The sequence below is a fragment of the Lethenteron reissneri genome, chromosome 62 (assembly GCF_015708825.2).
Source record: "Lethenteron reissneri isolate LAM-NWPU_2019-01 chromosome 62, ASM1570882v1, whole genome shotgun sequence".
In the NCBI taxonomy this organism is placed as follows: Eukaryota; Metazoa; Chordata; class Hyperoartia; order Petromyzontiformes; family Petromyzontidae; genus Lethenteron; species Lethenteron reissneri.
Window position 1 is genome coordinate 536,067 of NC_083840.1, and position 19,827 is coordinate 555,893.

Here is a 19,827-nt window from a genome sequence, read left to right on the forward strand (position 1 = left end):
TCTGATTGGGATTTGCATATCCCTGGGGTGCTTTCGGCGTATCGCATGACGCCGCACGCGGCTACTGGATACTCGCCGTTCTTCCTTATGTACGGCCGTGAGAATGTGCCGCCGATTAATGAGCAGTTGGGAACCGGTGCGAGGGGACCTGTTAAGCCTCTTCCTGAGTATATTCAGGACAACGTTCGCCGTGTCACTGAGGCGAGGGAAAGAGCCCGCATGGCTACAGCCAAAGCTCAGGCCAGGAATGAGCGGTGTGCCCGACGTTCGAAGGGGGAGTGCCCCTGGAAGAAGGGGGACCTGGCCTGGCTTCATTGCCCACAGGTGCGGCCAGGCACCTCTCCTAAATTACACAAACCGTGGCAAGGTCCGGTCCGCCTCATTGAGGTTCCCAACCCACAGTCGGCGCGTGTTCAGGTTGGTTCGCGGCGCTGGTTCGTGCATACATCCCGGTTGAAGCCATACATTGCCCCGCGGCCGGATGCGTCATCTCCCGAAGTTGCCTTGCCGGGGTCTGTTGCTGCCGACTCGCCCTTGCCTGTGTCTGCTGACCTTGCGAGAGCGCCTGTCGTACCCTTCACAGACAAGCCGGCCGTGACAGCGCAGGGAGGAAGACGTTCCGCTCGTGGGATGCCGACCGGTGCCGCGGAACCCACGGGACCTGCAGCTCTTCCTATCCCTCCGCGGACGCGAGTACGGGATGTCTCTGGACGCGAGCGGGACAGTGGCGGGCCTCCAATGGCGACGGAAGAACTTGCGCCCGTCGCCCCTAAAACCCTTCCACGTTCCCGCTCGGCGGGTGGGCTGCCGACCGTCCGGGACGGCCCGGCTACCCGTACTCGCTCGAAATCCCTCACGTTTCGTTAGATTGTGTTGTGTTGTGTTCATTGTTATATTGTTCTTGCATGCTTCGTGTCTTTTTACGTGTTGGCCCTTTACACCCGCATTGCTTTTCAGGTTGCAATTCAGCCGAGGTCGGCTGGATTTTCTTTATGGGGGAGGGTGATGTAATGCGGGTGTAAACGGCCCTCCGGAGGTGCCGTCATGAGGGGAGGAGTTAGGTCACGTGGGGGGAGAGGGGTTGAGTATAGAAGGGGGGGGACCGGAAGAGGATAGGGAGTGACGGGGAACCAGGAACAGAGAGAGGCCACGAAGGGCGAAGCGGAAGGTGGCGAGATCGCCACGAACACGGGGGAGCGAGGATCGGCACCGTTGGCCAGCGGTGACTGACCCGAAGCAGCGAGGAGGCTGCAGTCAGCAGCGGGGCTGCATACAGAGTCAGCAGCGGGTCTGCATACGGTAGCAGCCAGAGGGTCTGCACATAGGGGTAGCAGCGGGAGTCTGCATAGAGGTAGCAGCGAGTCTGCAGGGAGGAGGTTACAGTAGATGAAACAGAGAGTCAGAGGGAAGAAGGAGCTATAATAGCAGTGAATAGCCGGGGGCTACAAATACAGAGTTATAACAGAGTGCCGTGTGGGTGAGGACGAGAACCCAATAAAAGACACGAAGACAGAAGGAAGTGTCCGAGTCCTTTTATTACACTATGATGCCTGAGGTGTATTTTCCTTGTAGCAATCTCCAATGATCACCAGTCAACTTCATACATTGTTTATTGAACCCGAGGAACTACGCACACGCATGCATCATCGAGCGTTGATTCAAGCCGCACAAGATGACGTTACCCGGCGCATGCTGTGGCATTTGCAGGCTCCAGTCAGGCACACAACAGCATTATCGTCATTATTGTTGCGACCCTTACGGGCCGCTCCTCCTCCCCCAGGTGTACATATGAGCCATGCATTGGGGCCATAGCCATTAGATACTTTTTTAATGGTTATCAGGAGAGTTCAGGGCAGAACGTTATTTTACACCAATGATAATTCAGATTCCAGGTAAAGTGGTTAACTGTTTAATGTGTTTCTCAAAATTAAACAGTTTAAGAGTAGAGTACTGGCGCATGCGTGTGATCATATTTTATATTTCAGTTTTCAGGCAGAGTGAGGGAGTTTCGAAGGTTGTTTCTGAATATTTCAGGTACACGGTCGATTAATTTGGAGCTCAATTAGAAAATTGTTCTTGATAAACTCCTGTCCAGCCGAACAAGCACAAAGGGAACAGGGAATGTGCACAGTAAATAGCTGTCACCCGAGGTGATTGTTACAAAGCAGATGTGGAGGAGGCTGAAATGTTTTTGGAAGAAAACTAGTTTCGAGCCTGTCTGACTCGCTTACAGAGCGGCTTGTAGATTTGCCAACCGACTCATTATTGAGTTTCACAGATCGTTTTATGCTGTGCACATCAATGACTCGGTTCGTGACCCTTATGCTCTGTGGCACGTTATGAAGGGTCTGCTGCCCGGTATGTCCACAGTACTTGCGACATTCTTTGCCAATAAAAGCAATGATCAAGATTGATTTTTCTAATTACAAGGCAAGGCATTCTCCTGGTTTGCGATCTGAGTTTGATCAACCTGGAACCAATGCAAAACTCGAGACCCTTGCATCAACGTCGGTGGCAGAGGTGTCGATGTTCATTGCACAACTGCCAAATGAGACGTCGCCGATCGACTACATCCACACGTCGATTCTCGAATCGTGTTCAGGCGTGCTTGCATTGCCGATTGTCCACCTCGCAAATCTTTTACAGACCAGTTCAGAATGGCACAAGTAACACTACTCCAACTTTTGCAGTCGACATACCGGAAGTTCCACAGCACTGAGACGGTTCTACTTAAGATCACTAATGACCTCGACAAAATGATAGGCGACTGGTAAACCGCAGCATTGGTTAGCTTCGATCTCTCAACCGCCTTCTACACGATTGACCTTGAGATACTCATCGGACATCTAAGGTCAAGGTTTGGTGTATCAGATATGACACTGGGGTGGATTGACTCATACCTAGATGGTCGATGACAGTTATCGCCTATGCAGTGCCTAGTGGTATACTATCGGGGTTCGTCCTCGGCCTTTCCTATTTTCAACATTCGTCTCTCTGATCGCTGATATCATTTCATCGCATGACATCAAATTCCATCAATATGCTGATGGTACACAATTGTACACCGCAGTGAAGTCAAAGTTAAATATGAAGAGCCTCGGTAATCTCGAACATTGCATGCAAGCGGTGCACGTACGGTTTTCACTAAACGAAATGCTGTTTATTCCAGAAAATTCGGAGGCTCTGCTTTTTGGCACTCAGGCGAAAACAAATTGTGGGAGCATCAGGTGTGGTGGTTGGACTCCAGGATTCAGTTTTCTACTCTTCTAAAGAGCCTCAGCACCATACTTGACCCGAATATGTCGTTTGATCACCACGTGCAAAATATAGGCAGGTCCTGCAATTTTTATTTCAGGGCTCTACGACACATTCAACCACTATTGAGTCATACCATCGACAACTCGATTGCGTGTAGTATAGTATCGACAAGGCTCGATTATTGCAATTCACTACTCTATGGGATGTCTGGCAAAAACATTACCAAGCTGCAGTGTGTACACAATTCTCTGGGACGTGTCATGACGGGTACTGCAAAATCCGACCATATCTGTCCAGTACTCACTGGGCTGCATTGGCTTACATTTGCCAAACGAATACAATATAAAGTCTCACTCGTCTGGGATGCTCTTCCTGCTGATATTTGGCAGCCACTCGAGCTATGCACTTTTATTCTATATCGAAAACGAATTTCTTTAGAAGGGGTTTTTGTGTTTAGTTTGTTGTCCTTCCACCGCACCTCCGTTTAGCGTGGTTGTCTACGTACGTTCCGAAAGAAGTTCAACATATATATAGAGTGAGGGGGTCCAGGAGAAATGTTATTCACAGGTTGTCCCAGAGTTTTCACGCAGATTGTTTGCTACAGGAAGTATATTATTTTCAGGTTCCAGAGTTTGCCAGGCTGAGTGGTATTTAGGCCGCTCTCAGCCATTGTGGCGTTTGCGTGGTGATCCTGCCTCCACCGTGCACTTTCAAGAAGGGAGAGTTCACTGTTGATGAACCTCCTAGGCTTCTAAATTTCTGCAACCTGTGACCAGAGGGCGTTCGACGTCTATAGTATCGCTGAGTATGAAGACCGCGAGTCTCTCCAGCATTCACCCGACTGAAACTATTGACCAGCGTATCTTCACTGCATAAGAGCGCTGGGGTCTGAGGCTGCAAGCTGCTTCTGCATCAGAGCCCAGGAGTCGAAAGCTGTAAGCTGCTCCTGCATAAGGCCAGGAAGAGTTTCCAGAGTCAAGACTCCATTGTGCAGTTGGGGAACTCTCGGGGAGATGTGAGTGGGTTGGATGATGTAATTGTTTTATGTGATGTTTGGTTGTTGTTTTAATTATTAAAGTGTATTTTGGAAGAGTCAGTGGCTCCCTGATTCGGTTGACTGTGCTGGGGAGTGGCTGTGATGCCCGGAGCTCAGGTGCGCTGGAATGCTTTACGAGGGGTTGGATAGAGGTCCGGTCAAACTCCCCAACCCTCACGATCATCAGCTGCTGAGCTACTGGAACCCAAGAGCAGGGCCTGCGATGTGAATATCACAGAGCTACCTCTGAGATTCCTTCAAGTGACCTCTAATCTATAGAGTAGAGAGTAGCACTTTCCTACCCACCCTTGCCACTTAATGCCATGCTTGTCACGTGACAGTCAAAACGACGTTTTAATGCTCAGAGATGGATTCTTTTTCTAAATCAAGTGCGGAACCGAATTTAATATCATGGGTCTCTATGCGAGTCATTCGTGACTGGGCTGAGACCATCACGTCACTACACAATAGAACCCAGTTTAAATCGCAGGCAGTGGATGATACCTGGATTTGAACCCAGGATCACAGCTTTACCAGCACAGCACTCTTAACTCAGAGCCACCAAGGCATCTGTCTCCACCTCTACAGTTTACTTTTTTAAGTTTTATATTTAAACTTTTATGGCAAATAAATCTGGTTTGGTGGATCAGTGGGTAGAGTGATCGAGCAGCTCGCAATAGGAAGGTTGCGAGTCGGTTAGTGCGTTTCTTTGGCCCATCATCCTTCGATAAAAAAAATATCATGCTGTGGGGGAAGATCAAAATGGTTGTCATGTGGAGAAACTCCACCCTTACCATAAGAATGTGGAATTCCCACCAACGACTCTGCAGGTTCTATAAACGGGAGATGAGAATAAATGCTTCAACGCTCAACGTGAGCAGCAGGAAATCAACGTGAGCTTTTTGAAAACCAACGCACATCCCCGGTCACTCCTCGAGCTGGTCATTTTGCGTAAGCGGCGCAGACTCGATCTGGCACGTGGCAATGGCGGTGGTAGGGGCCAAGGAGGAGGAGAGGGGCTGCGCGTGGCCGTAGTTTCTTGCGTGGAAGAGACGAGAGATCTCGACGAAGGACCGGTCCTTTGTCTCAGGGAGGAGGATGCACACAAGAATAGTCCCTATGACGCAGTCCACCATGAAGAACACGAAGCAGTAGGGCCCCATGTCCTCCTGATAAGGGCAAAACCAGAAATAAGCATCAGCAGTAGCATGTGTGTATTATGTTAAACTTATTTCGCACCCTACGTAGCCAACTGCGCTAATCGGAGGTACGGGAGAAATGGCAACAAAGTAAACACAAAAGGCATGTTGTGTTTAGCATCACCAATCAACTGCTGGTTTGACTCACACTGTACTCACACTGTTAATGTGTGAGTCACTTTCACACACTCCCTCATACGCAAACACTTAAACTCTTGCGTTCCCTCACACACAAAGACAAAGATTCCAAATATATCCTTCAACATACTGTTGGGACAAGAGCTGTTAGCAAGCATCTGACTCACTCGCACTTGTTCTCACCGTCACTTTCACTATGACTCACACTCATACTCTAACTCACTCTCACTCACTAACTCTCACACTCTCACTAATTATCACAGACACTCTTTACTCGCCCTTTTGCACTCGCTCACATTCACTCCTCATACTCTCACTCAAAGCCACCAACTTTCATTCGCTTACACATTCGCTCTCACCACAAGAAAAGGGAAAAGGAGGCCAATGAGGAAGAAGCTGAACCAGTTGACGCTGCCGCTGATGACGAACGCGGCCGAGCGTGAGTCTTGCATGAAGAGCTCTGCTGGCAAGATCCCCATAATCCCTCCTGGACTCGCGCAGGGATCACGTAGGGGTCACACGCGGGTTTATGATGACGATGATAGCAACTATCGTGATTGAAGTGACACGTGTCGTCTCATCACCACGTGCGAGACCTCTCCTCACCGGGGCCGATGCCGAAGCTGAGGATGTAGGCAAAGATGAGAGCCACGCTTAGGTAAGGCATCCAGATAGAGCGCTCCTGTGCCAGGGTGAGAGGAAAAATAACGCCACATCATCATGAAATTCATAATATAGGTTTTTGGGTCAGATCGCGTTGTTTATAAATGTGTCGTAACCTTCTTGGTTCTTTCGGTAAAGTCACGTAGAAGGGAAGTAATAAAATAATAAAAATATTATTATGTTTTATTTTATGTTTTATTTTTATTATTTTATTACTTCCCTTCTACGTGACTTTACCGAAAGAACCAAGAAGATGAATCCCTGCAGTCACGAAAGCTTTAAATCGAAATTTTGTGTCGTAACCCTCCACCACCTGACACGGCCAAACAGTAAAAAATGTGTCACGTATTCAAAGGACAAAATTAATTGACTTCTTTAGCCCACCGGTGTGCTGAAGAGAGAATCAACAGCATTTTTAAATCCTTTATATTAAGTTCACTTGCTTGCGTGCTTGCTTGCTTGCTTACGACCGTGCAAATATTTCGGTCGTTTTTTAACCCACTTCCAGTGATCCAATCGAGCTGACATTTTGCACACAGAGTCGTTGTGCGTGACAATTAATTCGTGTGAAATTTTTTTCCAAAATTTTACACTGTTTAGGGGAAAATTTGTAAACATTTATTTACCAATTGCTTAATGGTGGCAGACAATCATCTGACCCATAGGTGGCAGCCATCTCAAGCCAGAGGACGAGACGACTCTAGCCGCCACGCATATAAAGGATTTATAGTGAAAAACTTTGTTTTTACGGGTTAATTTTTAAAATTTTAGTACGACGTTTCGCTGATAATTACAATCAGCTTCATCGGGCAAGAATGGTGAAGCTCTCCTGTTGCTTCCGGTCTTAAATAGAGCAGCATCAGGGTGATGTCATCGTTTAATTCAATTAAATATGGTGCAGTGATTCGAGGCAAGGAGGGGGAGGGTATTGTAATTATATAGATTGGTAATCATTCAATTGTTATTCATTGGTATTTGTTTCCCTTATAAGGAATTGTAATTGTATTTATTTGATAATACGCTTCCAGGCCGCACTAAACCCATGTTGATTTTAAATGTGGAAACTGGAGAAAAATCCATGTGACCACGGGGGAGAGAGATATTGAAAGTTCAAATACACAGGCGTCAGGGTCTGGATCGAACCCACAACTTCCTGTATACTAGGCGAGGTAATTAACATCTCGCCACCATCAACGTAATCAACACAATTTAAAGTTTTGTTCATTTAAAATTTTCATTCAGGTTTGCATTTCGTACGTCACATTTTAAAAGCTGGAACTAAACTAATCAATGTGAATAGCTATGGAGTATTTGGCATTAAGCCGTGGGTGATGGAAACAGTCAAGGGAAGGAATTGCATTTTGTACAAACAGGGTCCCCATTAAACTATAATAGCCTCGTGTCCCCCTTAAAACATAATTTGGCCCTGGGAGTAGTTGCATTTTCTGTGAGATTGTTGCTCCTACCTGAAGTGCCAGAGACACGGTGATGGCTGCACAACAAAGCGACATGAGAACATAGCCACACAGCAGCAGAGGTCTCCTGCCCAGGCAATCCACCAGCATGCCCTACACACAGAGAGAAAGATCCCCCATGTAATAGCCTTTAACAGACTGTTGGCCTCGTGCTGTTCTCGAGTATCTATTAAGACCAACACAGCACAGGAGGGGGTGGTTGGCCATCAAAACACCCTTTGTATCTCCAATGGTGATATTTACACACTGCACATTCCCTGAAGCTGTCATTGTCTCTGTGTACTATAGCTGCTGTGCCAGTATCTTTTCTGTGTTCTCAGCCAGGGCTGGAAATGGGAATATATGATTTTGGATTTGGATCATACAAACTGAGCCTGAGCACATGGGGGTGGTGAAAGCGAACATTGACTAATACATATAATTTAGTTTCCTGTTACAGCATGTTCATTTATAAATAATATAGAAATAATATGTAACTTGTTATATAAATATTCTCATACCCCCATCGAAGGATCGTAACCTTATCGTGGTGGTGAGGTCTGTGTGTTATAATGACCCTTAGAGCTATGTCGCCTGGAGTCTTGTACTCCTAGTAGGGTCTCCCTTGGTAAAACGCTCTGGGGGGAGGTTCTAGAAAAATAACGGTAAAAAAAGCTGCTCATGAATGGTTAAACAATACAAAAATCAGAGAACCTTGCCCGTACAAGGGATACCGGGACACACCCCTCGAGCCAGGCCTCGGGGTGGTGTTCACCAGCAAGAGCCTGGTGGCCAGGTGACCCATGTAACCCGGTCGGGCCCAGCTCGAAATGACTACGTAGTGCCATCCTGTGGGCCCACTATCCGCAGGACGAAGGGTGAGCGGCGGGTGCGATGCCTGTATGGCAGGGAGAGGGATGGTCTCAAATGCACTGGACCTTGGCGATGGACATTAGCTATTGGGATGTGGAATGTTACATCACTGGGGGGGAAGAAGCCAGAGTTGGTGGAGGTGGAAAGGTACTGACTAAATATAGTCGGTCTTACCTCCACAGACAGCATTGGCACTGGATCCAAACTTCACAATCGGGTGTGGTCTTTCTCCTATTCTGGAGTAACCTCTGGTGAGAGGCCTAGGCGGGTGTGGGGATACTCAGAAGCCCCCTGCTGGGTGCTGTTCAGTTGGAATTTGTCCCAGTGAATGAGAGGGTCACGCCAATGAGACTTTGGTTCTCAGACAGGAAAACTTTAACTCTTGTCGGTGCTTATGTACCAAACAGCAGTTCAGATTATTCGGCCTTCTTGGAGACGATAGGTGCAGTGCTCGACAGAGTGCCATCTACCAACTCCATAGTCTTACTGGGCGACTTCAAAGCTCACGGGGGAAACGATAGATATTCCTGGAGAGGCGTGATTGGGAGGAATGCGCCCCCCTGATCTGAACCAGAATGGTGAGGTGTTATTGGAATTCTGCGCTAGTCACGGAATGTCAATAACAAACACCATGTTCAAACAGAAGGATGTTAATAAGTGTGCCGAAGGTGAATTATTGACTTTATAGTTGTATCATTGAACCTAAGGCCGTATGTTCTGGAGACTCAGGTTAAGAAAGGGGCAGAGCTGTTACATGTTCACCATAGTGGTAAGTTGAATCCGATGCTTGGGGCACCGACCAGATAGACGTGGAAGGCCCAAACGAATAGTTCCGGTTTTCTGGAAACGTCTGGCGGAAGACCCAGTGCAGAAAAATTTCAACTTCCACCTCCGGAAACATTTACACTGCAGTCCAGGGGAGGTCGTGGACATTGAGTCCGAGTGGACAATGTTCAGGACCTTTATTATGGATGCAGCTGTGAAAAGCTGTGGCCTGAAGGCAGTTGGTGCCTGTCATGGTGGCAATCCTAGGACCTGCTGGTGGACACCAGTGATGACGGAAGCTGTCAAGTTAAAGAAGGAGGCTTTCCTAGCTATGCTCAGAAAACAGTATCCAGACTCGATTGAGAGGTACTGGCTTGCTAAGAGGGCGGCAGCTGCAGCAGTCGCTGAAGCGAAAGCCCTGGCATGGGAAAAGTTTGGAGAGGTCATGGAGAGGGATTACCGGGAAGCCTCAAAGATGTTCTGGAAAACCACCTGATCCTGTAGGAGTGGTCGACGGGACATGACCCAGGCTGTTTTCAGTAATGGTGGCATAACATTGACCTCAACTAAGGAGATAGTTTAGAGGTGGAAAGAATACTTTGAGGAGCTCCTCAACCCGGTGGACATCCCCTCTGCTCAGGAGGCAGCTCTGGAAACAGCTAGATGGTTGGATACATCACGACTGCTGAAGTTGCTGCAGCAGTTGAGAGGGCCTTCGTAATGGAAAAGCTGCAGGGGTGGATGAGATTCGCCCAGTTGTTAAAAGCGCTGGACAGTGTAGGAGTGTCGTGGTTAACACGCCTCTTCAATGTTGCTTGGAAGGCAGGTACAGTACCTCTGGATTGGAAAACTGGGGACGTGGTTCCCATTTTTTAAAAAAAGGGGACCAGAGGGCGTGCTGGAGAGGAGGCTCCGCCCGGTGGGCGAGCCTCAGATTCAAGAGGAACAATCTGGATTCCGTCATGGTCGTGGAACAATGGACCAGCTCTTTTCCCTCTCACAGATATTTGAGGGGTCATGTGAGTATGCTTCTCCAGTCTAACTCTGCTTTGTAGACTTGGAGAAAGCATATGATCATGTTCCCTGCAATGTCATGTGGGAGGTGCTGCGAGAGTATGATGTACCGGTGCCGCTTTTGTGCGCTATCTAGCCCCTCTATTCCCAGAGTGAGAGCTCTGTCCGTATTCTTGGTGTTAAATTAAACTCGTTCACTGTGGGTGTTGGACTTCACCAAGGGTACATCTTGTCTCCACTCCTGTTTGTGATTTTCATGAACAGGATATCAAGACGCAGCCAAGGTATGGAGAGTATCTAGTATGGAGGCATAGAGGTGGCGTAGCTGCTTTTTGTAAATGACGTCCTCTTTGCCTCGTCTGTCTGTGATCTCCAGCGTGCACTTGAATGGTTTGGTGCCGAGTTTGAAGTGGCTGGGATGAAGATCAGCACCTCCAAATCTGAGGTCATGGTTCACTCCCGGGAGATGGTGGATTGTTTTCTCTAAGTGAGGGGGGGAACAGCTACCCTTAGTGGAGGCGTTTAAGTACCTCGGGGTCTCTGTCGTGAGTGATGATAATGGGAGCGGGAGATCGGCTGGTGGATTAGTGTGGCATTGTGTTGCGGGCACTGTACCGTTCCATGGTAGTGAAGCAGGAGCTGAGTTCTCGACCAATAAGCTCTCGGTTTACAGGTCGATCTACATTCCCACCCTCACTTATGGTCATGAACTTTAGGTAATGACCGAAAGGATGAGATCACGGGTACAAGGAGCCGAAATTAGATTTATCCACAGTGTTACCTGGCTCACTCTCTGTGATCGGGTGAGGAGCTTGGTAATCCGGGAGAGCCTCAGAGTCCTGCTGCTGCTCCTCCGGATCGAGAGGCGGCAGTTGAGGTGGTTTGGGCAAAGACCCCGGGGGCCAGCCCAGGACACACTGGTGGGACTATGTCGGCCTGGGAATGCCTGGGAATTCCCTAGGAGCTAGAGTCTGTTGCCAGGAAATGGGAGGTTTGGACCACCCTACTCAACATGTTGCCACCACGACCCTCATCAGGACAAGCGGACTGAGAAACGAATGAACGAACAAATATTCTCATACCTTTTATACACTTATATGTAAGTTTTCCTCCCATGTGTAGTAAGTATTCAGGAGGCTTTGACGACGGGGTCGGAGGCACACTTATTTATTAACACCAACTTGTGCACAGTAACGGGTACACACAGTACTTAAGGGGGTATCGTCCCCTTCACTCGGCTACAGGGAGACACAACATCTAACCCCGCTAACCTACGCCCAAGTCCTCCACTACGGAGCTAGGGGAGGCTACCTATCCCAGCCCTGGTCAAGCTGGGATCCCGGCACCCTGAGTCTCCAGACTGGCTCTTATAAGAACGTCAGTCTGGGCTCTCGGGGCCACGCCACCTGCTTGCCCTGGTCGGCCCCGACAAGGACAGCGAGCCAGGGGAGCTCCGGGGCCTATTCTAGCTGGTCTTCAGTCTTCGCTGGTTTAAACTAATACTCGACCTCGAGCCCTCCGGCTCACCACCTTTTATAGTACTCGGCCCCCGGGAGGGGCCCGTGGGGGATGCAGGTGCGGACGTCGGTGTGAGCACCTCCTCTGTGTACGGCCCTAACCACGCCCCTTGTGTTTGTTAGCCATCCGTGCCCAAACACAATTACACCTCTACATCACACCCCCCCTGTACAGCTCGCAGCCGTCCCCGGCTGCAAAAAAAATCAGAATAAAGGTGCATCCCTCCCCAAAACCGTGTGTGTGCCTCGCGTAATTTTAACAAGAACAATGACAACTATAACAACAACAACAGGAAGAGAAAAAAAATAACCCGACGCACCCCCCCCAAATAAATACCCCATTCCCCAAAACCAACATATATACACGCACTCCGGACGCCTCCCCCCACTGTCCGCAAGGGCCCCCCAACGGCCGACCTCACAATAGTCTGCGCATTTTGGCGCGCGTTCTCGCGGCGGGCCCGTCACAAGGGCCCGTCCCGGCACGCTCAGTGGCGGTTGTTGACGGTCCGGGTGCGAGAGAGTCTGGCTTCGCTGCCGAGTGACCCCCGACCCCTCCGGGAGGGGTTGGCGGGCATGGACCCATCACTCCTGTTGCACCTGGAGATGGAACAGTTGATGTCAGGTTAGGCGAGAGCAGCGACGTCGGGGAGTCGGCGGACCCCTCACACGTTTGGCCATGCGTGTGTGTGTGCGAACCATGGGGCGGCGCAACGAACGGTTTCAACCTTGAGGGGTGCACGTACCACCGACGCCTCCCCCATTTGACGTGAACACATTGCGGCCGCAAGACCTGTACGACCTCCACGGGCCCCCGCCACGGCCGTACCAACTTTGACGAGGTCGCCAGCGGCACCTGGGGACAGTGCAACCATGCCCTGTCCCCTGGTTTCCATTTGAACACATGTACCCACCCCAGCCGAAGCCTCTTGTTCGCCTTCTGGCGGAGTTCAGAATTTTGCACGGCCACTTCCCGCGCCTCAGATAATTTGGCGATGTTAAATTTAACGTGTTCGGACAAGGCAGACTTCGCCTGAGGCGCCGAGCGCTTCAGCTGGGTCGTCACAGGGGGGTTAGCCTCGCGGCCATACATTAAAAAGAAAGGGGAAAATCCGGTGGCCGCGTGGGGAGCCATCCTGTAGGCTTGTAACACACCGGCAATGCGAAGGTCCCAATCTGTCTGGGATTCCGATACCTGTTGGGACAGCATGGACGTGACAGTCCGATGCAGCCATTCCACCATCCCGTCAGTTTGTGGGTGATACGGGGAGGTCCGAATTTTCTTAATACCCAAGAGATCGCACACCTCGCGGAGGAGTTTCCCCGAAAAATTCTTACCCTGGTCAGTCAGCAGCCGTTCCGGAGCACCCTTGTCGAGGACATAGCCCTGGACAAAGGCCTCCGCGATGGCTGCTGCCGACTGGTTGGCCAGGGGCCAGGCCATAGGCCATCTCGTGAAGTATTCGACCCCTGTCAATAAATACCTATTTCCCCTGGGTGTAGCGGGAAATGGGCCGAGAATATCCAGAGCAATGAGCTCGTTAACCCGGGAAACCTTTATGGACTGCAGCTGGTGGCTTCCGCTGCGCGCATTGCGTGCACGACCCCAGGAGATCCCCCACGTCCTTTGCCATGCCCGGCCAGAAGAAATCGAGCTGGAGCGTGGCAAAGGTCTTGTGAACCCCCAAGTGCAGGAGCCGCTCATGCGCAGCCCATACCACCTTACCCCTCAATGCAGCAGGCACCACGAGCCGTTGGCGGCGGGATTTTCCATCCCAGTGCATTAAAAGCCCCTGGAACAACCCCCACGAGTCAACGTTTGCCACCCCCTGACCAACCCCCCCGGTGCGACGGTGCAGAGCGAGGAGGGAGGTGTCCTCCATTTGGAGGCGTCCCCACTCCGCAACCGACAACCCCAGCAACGAATCCCTCCCTTCTTGCTCGATAGGACCCGAAGCCGAAGGCGCATCGGCGGCGGCCACGAAGACCGAATCGGTGGTCACGTTCGGGGGCCTACAACGCCCCGAACCCAAGAGGCAGGCGCACTCCGAAGTGGGTGGCAACCGCGACAGGGCGTCAGCGTTCGTGTGGCGGACGCCCTTACGATATGTGGTGACAAAGTCGTAGTCTTGGAGAATCTCCAACCATCGAGACAACTTCCCCGATGATTGTTGAACCCGCAGGGCGTACTGTAGAGCGGCATGATCTGTACGGATGGTGAAACGCCGACCGTACAGATACGGGCGGTACTGCTGAATGAAATAAACAATTGCCAATAATTCCCGACGGGTAACGCAGTACCGTTGTTCCGCCGGAGACAGTACTCGACTACCGTAAGCCACCACATGCTCTACGCCCCCAATGAGCTGGGACAGCACGCCCCCAATGCCCGTGTTACTTGCGTCTGTATCGAGCAAGAAGGGTTGTGAGAAATCGGGGTAATTCAACGGCGGAGCCCCCACCAGGGCATTCCGGAGGGCGCGAAAAGCAGCCTCCTCCTCCGGCCCCCAATGAAACCTGACTCCCTTGGACGTCAAGGCATGCAATGGTTTCGCGATCGTAGCGAAGTCAGCCACAAACCGTCGGTAGTACGACGCGAACCCAATGAAACTCCTGACCTCTCCCACCGAGGTGGGAGTTGGCCAGGAGCTGATGCATTCCGTTTTGGCGGGATCAGTGGATATCCCCGAGCGCCCAACAATGTGACCCAAATACCGCACCGATTCGCGGAGCAAATGGCACTTCTGCGGTTTAAATTTCAAATTGGCAGCCCGCATTTTGAGAAAAACAGCACGCAACCTCTGGAGGTGTTCATCGAATAATTTGCTAAAGACGATGACATCGTCCAAGTAAATTAAACACGAATCCCATTGCAAGCCTGCTAAGACCAGTTCCATTAACCGCTGAAAAGTTGCTGGCACAGAATGTAAGCCCATCGGCAAGCGGTTAAATTGGAAGAGGCCTTGCGGTGTACGGAAAGCTGTCTTAGGTTTGGATTCGTCATCCAGAGGAAGCTGCCAGAATCCAGAAAGTAAATCCAGGGTGGAAAAGAATCGCGCCCCCGCCAAGGCATCGAGCGACTCATCCATTCGAGGAAGCGGGTACGCATCTGCCTCAGAAATTTTGTTCAATCGCCGAAAGTCGACACAAAACCGCAGTGAGCCGTCGTGTTTTTTCACCAAAACGATCGGCGCACCCCACGGGCTGTTGGAAGGGGAAATGATATCGGCGGCTAGCATGTCATCAACAGCCGATTTGACATGATCCTTTTCGGCGGGACTCAACCTTAAGGGATTTTGGTGGATTGGTGCGCTGTCACCCGTGTCAATATGGTGTCGCAGCAATTTAGTACAACCAATATCAAATTTGTGTTGACTAAAAACGTCGGCAAATTCGTTCAGAAGAACTCGCAGCTGCGCACGCTGCGAGTCGGACAGGTCCACTGATCCCGCGCAAAGCGCATCCAGCCATCCGTCATCACAGTCCGAATGTGGTCGCGACGGAGGGTCGGTGCTTACGTGACCCACGAGTGGTTCCTCATAGGGTACCGGCGTTGCGTGTGCAAGCACGGTCCCTTGAGGAACCACGGCCGTTCGCGATCCTACATTAAGGACTGCAATGAAGGGGTCCCCATCCCCTTTCACCATGGTCTGAGCCGCTAGCAAATCGGGTCCATTGACCCCGGCCCGAGATGGTCCCAACAAGACCCCCCGATCCGCAACCCCTTCAGCAAACGGCCGACGCAACCTAAGAGGGACGAGCATCTGAGCCCCCGGGGGTACGCGCACAGTTTTTGTCACGAGCGCCTGCACGGTGGCAAACGCCCGACGCTCCGTGGCGGGAGAAGACAAAAATGTAACACGTCGGCCCGACGGGAGCTCGATGCACCCCTGGTCAATCAAGATACGAATGGGCATTTTGGCCAAGAAATCCATCCCCAACAGGCACGGAACCACGAGTGAGGAGGAAACCAAAACAGGCCCGGATAATTTAATGTCTCCAATGCAAATTTTGGCGCGGATTTGCCCAATGATGCCCAGCGAGCCCCCGTTAGCAGCATAGCATGGCACGTCAATGGGGAGCAAGGGAAGACTTCGAATGGGAAGGATGTTATAAATCAAATCAGATATAATGGTCGCCGATGCCCCTGTGTCAATTAAAATCCGCACCTCTACCCCATCAATATGACCGACCACGACCGACGATCCCGCCGACGCTGCAATGACACGATGGGCGAGCGCCGACCACTGACCCGGTTGGAGCGCTCGCCGCATTTCAGAACAATCCGACGCAACGGCCGTAGATTTTCGAACCCTGTTCGTTTCAGCGCGTGAGTGTGTGTCAGATGTGTGCATGGGCCAAACGTGTGAGGTGCCACGACTCGCCGTATTTCTCTGCTGGAGCTTGGGTGGAGACGGTGCGGCGTCCTGACGAGGTGTCGCCCCGCGCTGACGGGGAGCCCGGCATCCTGAAGCAACGTGGCCTTGAAGGCCACAGTTGTAGCACCGTGTGAGCGCCCCAGATGGCCTGGGCTGCTCCTGGCGGCTGGGTCCGTTCCGAGCCTGTGGTGCCGCCGATCTCCATTCCCCCCGCCGCTCCACCCCGCAGACCTCCGATGGGAGGGTGGTGGCCGCCATGGCATGGCCGGCCACCCCCTTGGCGGCCTTGCGACGCAGGGACCGCAAGCCCCTGTGGATGTGGCGCGCGACCAGCAAGGACGACATCTCTGCGTCGTCTTGAGCCAAGACGGCGACGTCCAGCTCATCAGCGAGTAGCAGCAGCTTTTCAGCCACCATGGCGTCCACTCCCTCCTCGTCCATCCGCGGGAAAGCTGCCTTCGCCAGGGCCAGGAGAGCCGTCCGGAAGGCCAGGGGCGATTCGTTGGCGCCCCGATGATGATCGTGGAATAGCTGCCTGCAGTCCGAAGGCGGGCCATAGACAGCTGACAGCAGCTGCAGCGCCAAGTGCAGCGTGGCGTGCTTTTCCTTAGGCGCCGAGGTGAGAGTAGCCAGGGCGTCGTTGTCCAGCATCGCCGGCAGCGCGCGTAGTGCTTCGGCGTCCGTCCAGTTCGCCATCTCCTGATGAGCGATGAACCGCCTTTTGAAACCGCCCCAGTCTCCGTCCGCGCCCACGAATTCTTTGAGAGGCGGCAGACGCTGCTGTAACGTGACGTCCGTGGCTGCGGATCGCGCTCCGTCGTTCCCAGCATACGTTACAGTGTGGGCGGGCTGCGAGCATGGCATCACCGGTCGCTCCGTTGTTGACGCGCTGGCCGGTGTTGATGATGTCACGGCTTGTGCTTGGCCCTCAGCAGTCACCTGACGCGGGCCGGCCCCGCCCTCTGCTCGCACTGTAGTGATGGCGGGAAATTTAACCGCGAGCCGCGTCGGGGTGGCGGGAAATGTCGCCGCGCGTCAGCTGCTGTCGTCGTCCCGCGCAGCCCCTCCAGCCCCCAGCCGCATGATTTCTTCCAACGCGGCGGCCGCAGCGTAGAGCAGTTCCGCCAGGCGGGAGTGAGCCAGCCGAAGTCCCTCGGCCGACGCATCCCCCCCTTCCTGTCGTAGCAGCGCGGGTGTACTCGGCCCCGGCTGCTCCGATCCGACCTCGGCCATCTCTGGTGGCGATTCGGCCGTGGTGTCTTCCATCTCCGACTCCCTGGTACGTGTCGTCCCTCGTGTGTCCATCGTTGAACGTTTACTTCTGACGCCAGATGTAGTAAGTATTCAGGAGGCTTTGACGACGGGGTCGGAGGCACACTTATTTATTAACACCAACTTGTGCACAGTAACGGGTACACACAGTACTTAAGGGGGTATCGTCCCCTTCACTCGGCTACAGGGAGACACAACATCTAACCCCGCTAACCTACGCCCAAGTCCTCCACTACGGAGCTAGGGGAGGCTACCTATCCCAGCCCTGGTCAAGCTGGGATCCCGGCACCCTGAGTCTCCAGACTGGCTCTTATAAGAACGTCAGTCTGGGCTCTCGGGGCCACGCCACCTGCTTGCCCTGGTCGGCCCCGACAAGGACAGCGAGCCAGGGGAGCTCCGGGGCCTATTCTAGCTGGTCTTCAGTCTTCGCTGGTTTAAACTAATACTCGACCTCGAGCCCTCCGGCTCACCACCTTTTATAGTACTCGGCCCCCGGGATGGGCCCGTGGGGGATGCAGGTGCGGACGTCGGTGTGAGCACCTCCTCTGTGTACGGCCCTAACCACGCCCCTTGTGTTTGTTAGCCATCCGTGCCCATACACAATTACACCTCTACACAATACAGTTTAGAGATCCAGATAATGGCACTTGTGAAGTATATAGAGCATATGAAACTATTTTATTTTTTACCAGATAAGGCACACTGAGCTATATTGCTCATTTTCACAAGCAACCTGCCACAAATGATAATAGCTCAATGAAGTGGCTTATCACGTGGAAATGTATAGCAGCCAAATACTCTAAACGCATGTTTCTGAATGTGGAGAGGAAAAACCAAAGGACCCGGAGAAAAATCCACGCGATCACAGGAAGAAAGACATGCAAATTCAAAATCTACAGCCTTCAAGGTCGGGATCGAACCTACGAACCTCTTTTATACCAGGTGAGGTAGTTAACATCTTGCCTCCATGGCCCTCCCCATATATATATGTGGACAACCTGATGCTACACTAGTCCCTGGTTCCTTCCGCAACGACACAGTCGAGTACAATTTTCACTCCCACCACAGCATTCTGGGCCCTTCCATTCCATTTCCACCCTGGTTATAGCTGCTATGTCTGTCTTACGCAGGACATGGCGGTGAGAATTTCTGCAGCTCCAGTCCCCAGTGTCATGTAGGGGATCTTCTCCTCTGAGATCTTTGCCTCCTTGAACACGTACGTGGAATAGAAGTAAATCTGAAAACCAAAATACAAAGATCCCCCGTATAACCTCAACAGACTATGAGGACAAGTACTCCATAATAGAGGTTTTTTGGGTTAGATCGCGTAAATATATAAATGTGTCGTTAAAACATGCCACTACTGGCCAAGACTAATTAGATAATCTATCGAAATTTAAAGAAATCAAAATGATTTAACCGTTCGGATAGCTACCGCCTTAGTGCTACGTGGAAGCGAATAATCAAATAATACATTATTTAAATGCATGCCTATGAAGGGAACCATACTTCAATAGGGATTACCGTTCGTACGGCTATTTTAATACACACAATAGACATAAAGAACAAGATCAAAGGGCTCACATAATGCACATGCATAATGTAAGTTGACCCATTAACCCCCCATCCCCACTTTGCACAAGAGCGTAGAAGTGTGGTCACCACATCTACGCCTCTATATACGGAACGAAACAGTTACACTTCTCCGCAAATCTGGCTGTTGCCTGATGAAGCGAGTTGTAATTACTGGCAAAACGTCGTACTCAGATTGTAAATGTTGTGGCTTGGCTCTCCAACACACCGGTGTAGTGTACTTGTGACGAATTGACATGTTCTGTTCACGTGATAACCCTTACTATTTGGCTGAGTCGGGTGATGGCGGGTTTTAATGACACATTTATATATGTACGCGATCTAACCCAAAAAACCTCAGTAATGGATGATATTGGTCACGAAAGTCTACGTGTTAAACAGGACAAGTACTGTCAGTGAGCACCTATGAAGGTCGGCATGGCACACGAGGGGTTGGGTGACCGCTTTTTTCTCCCCAGTGGCGATGTTTACACACTGCACCAGTTACTCATTTAAGGCTGAGTCGACCTTGTGGAAGCCCAGGACCAGTTCAGATATTCGTCACTGGTGTTGCCCGTGAGCTGGAATCGAAACTCGGGTGGCTGGGTTTGTAGCACAGCGTGCTAATACACATAGATACTTGCCCCCCGTATAGTTGGTAGTGTGTGTATAAGTTTGGGTTTATCG

General features: G+C 51.4%; 1 protein-coding gene across 3 annotated transcripts in view; it reads right to left on the bottom strand.

The window, feature by feature from the left end:
• Window positions 1–1,635: 1,635 nt before the first annotated feature.
• The window catches only part of LOC133358597 (solute carrier family 2, facilitated glucose transporter member 5-like), a 65,777-nt gene continuing 47,585 nt past the window's right edge, over window positions 1,636–19,827 (bottom strand). For all 3 annotated transcript variants that reach the window (XM_061576965.1, XM_061576967.1, XM_061576966.1), the window contains 5 exons: window positions 18,695–18,805; window positions 7,761–7,862; window positions 6,238–6,313; window positions 5,991–6,118; window positions 1,636–5,463 (listed from right to left, as the gene is read on the bottom strand). In XM_061576965.1, the coding sequence (XP_061432949.1) occupies window positions 5,221–5,463; window positions 5,991–6,118; window positions 6,238–6,313; window positions 7,761–7,862; window positions 18,695–18,805 (660 nt within the window). In that variant the 3' untranslated portion in view covers window positions 1,636–5,220. The remainder of the gene's footprint in view (window positions 5,464–5,990; window positions 6,119–6,237; window positions 6,314–7,760; window positions 7,863–18,694; window positions 18,806–19,827) is intronic.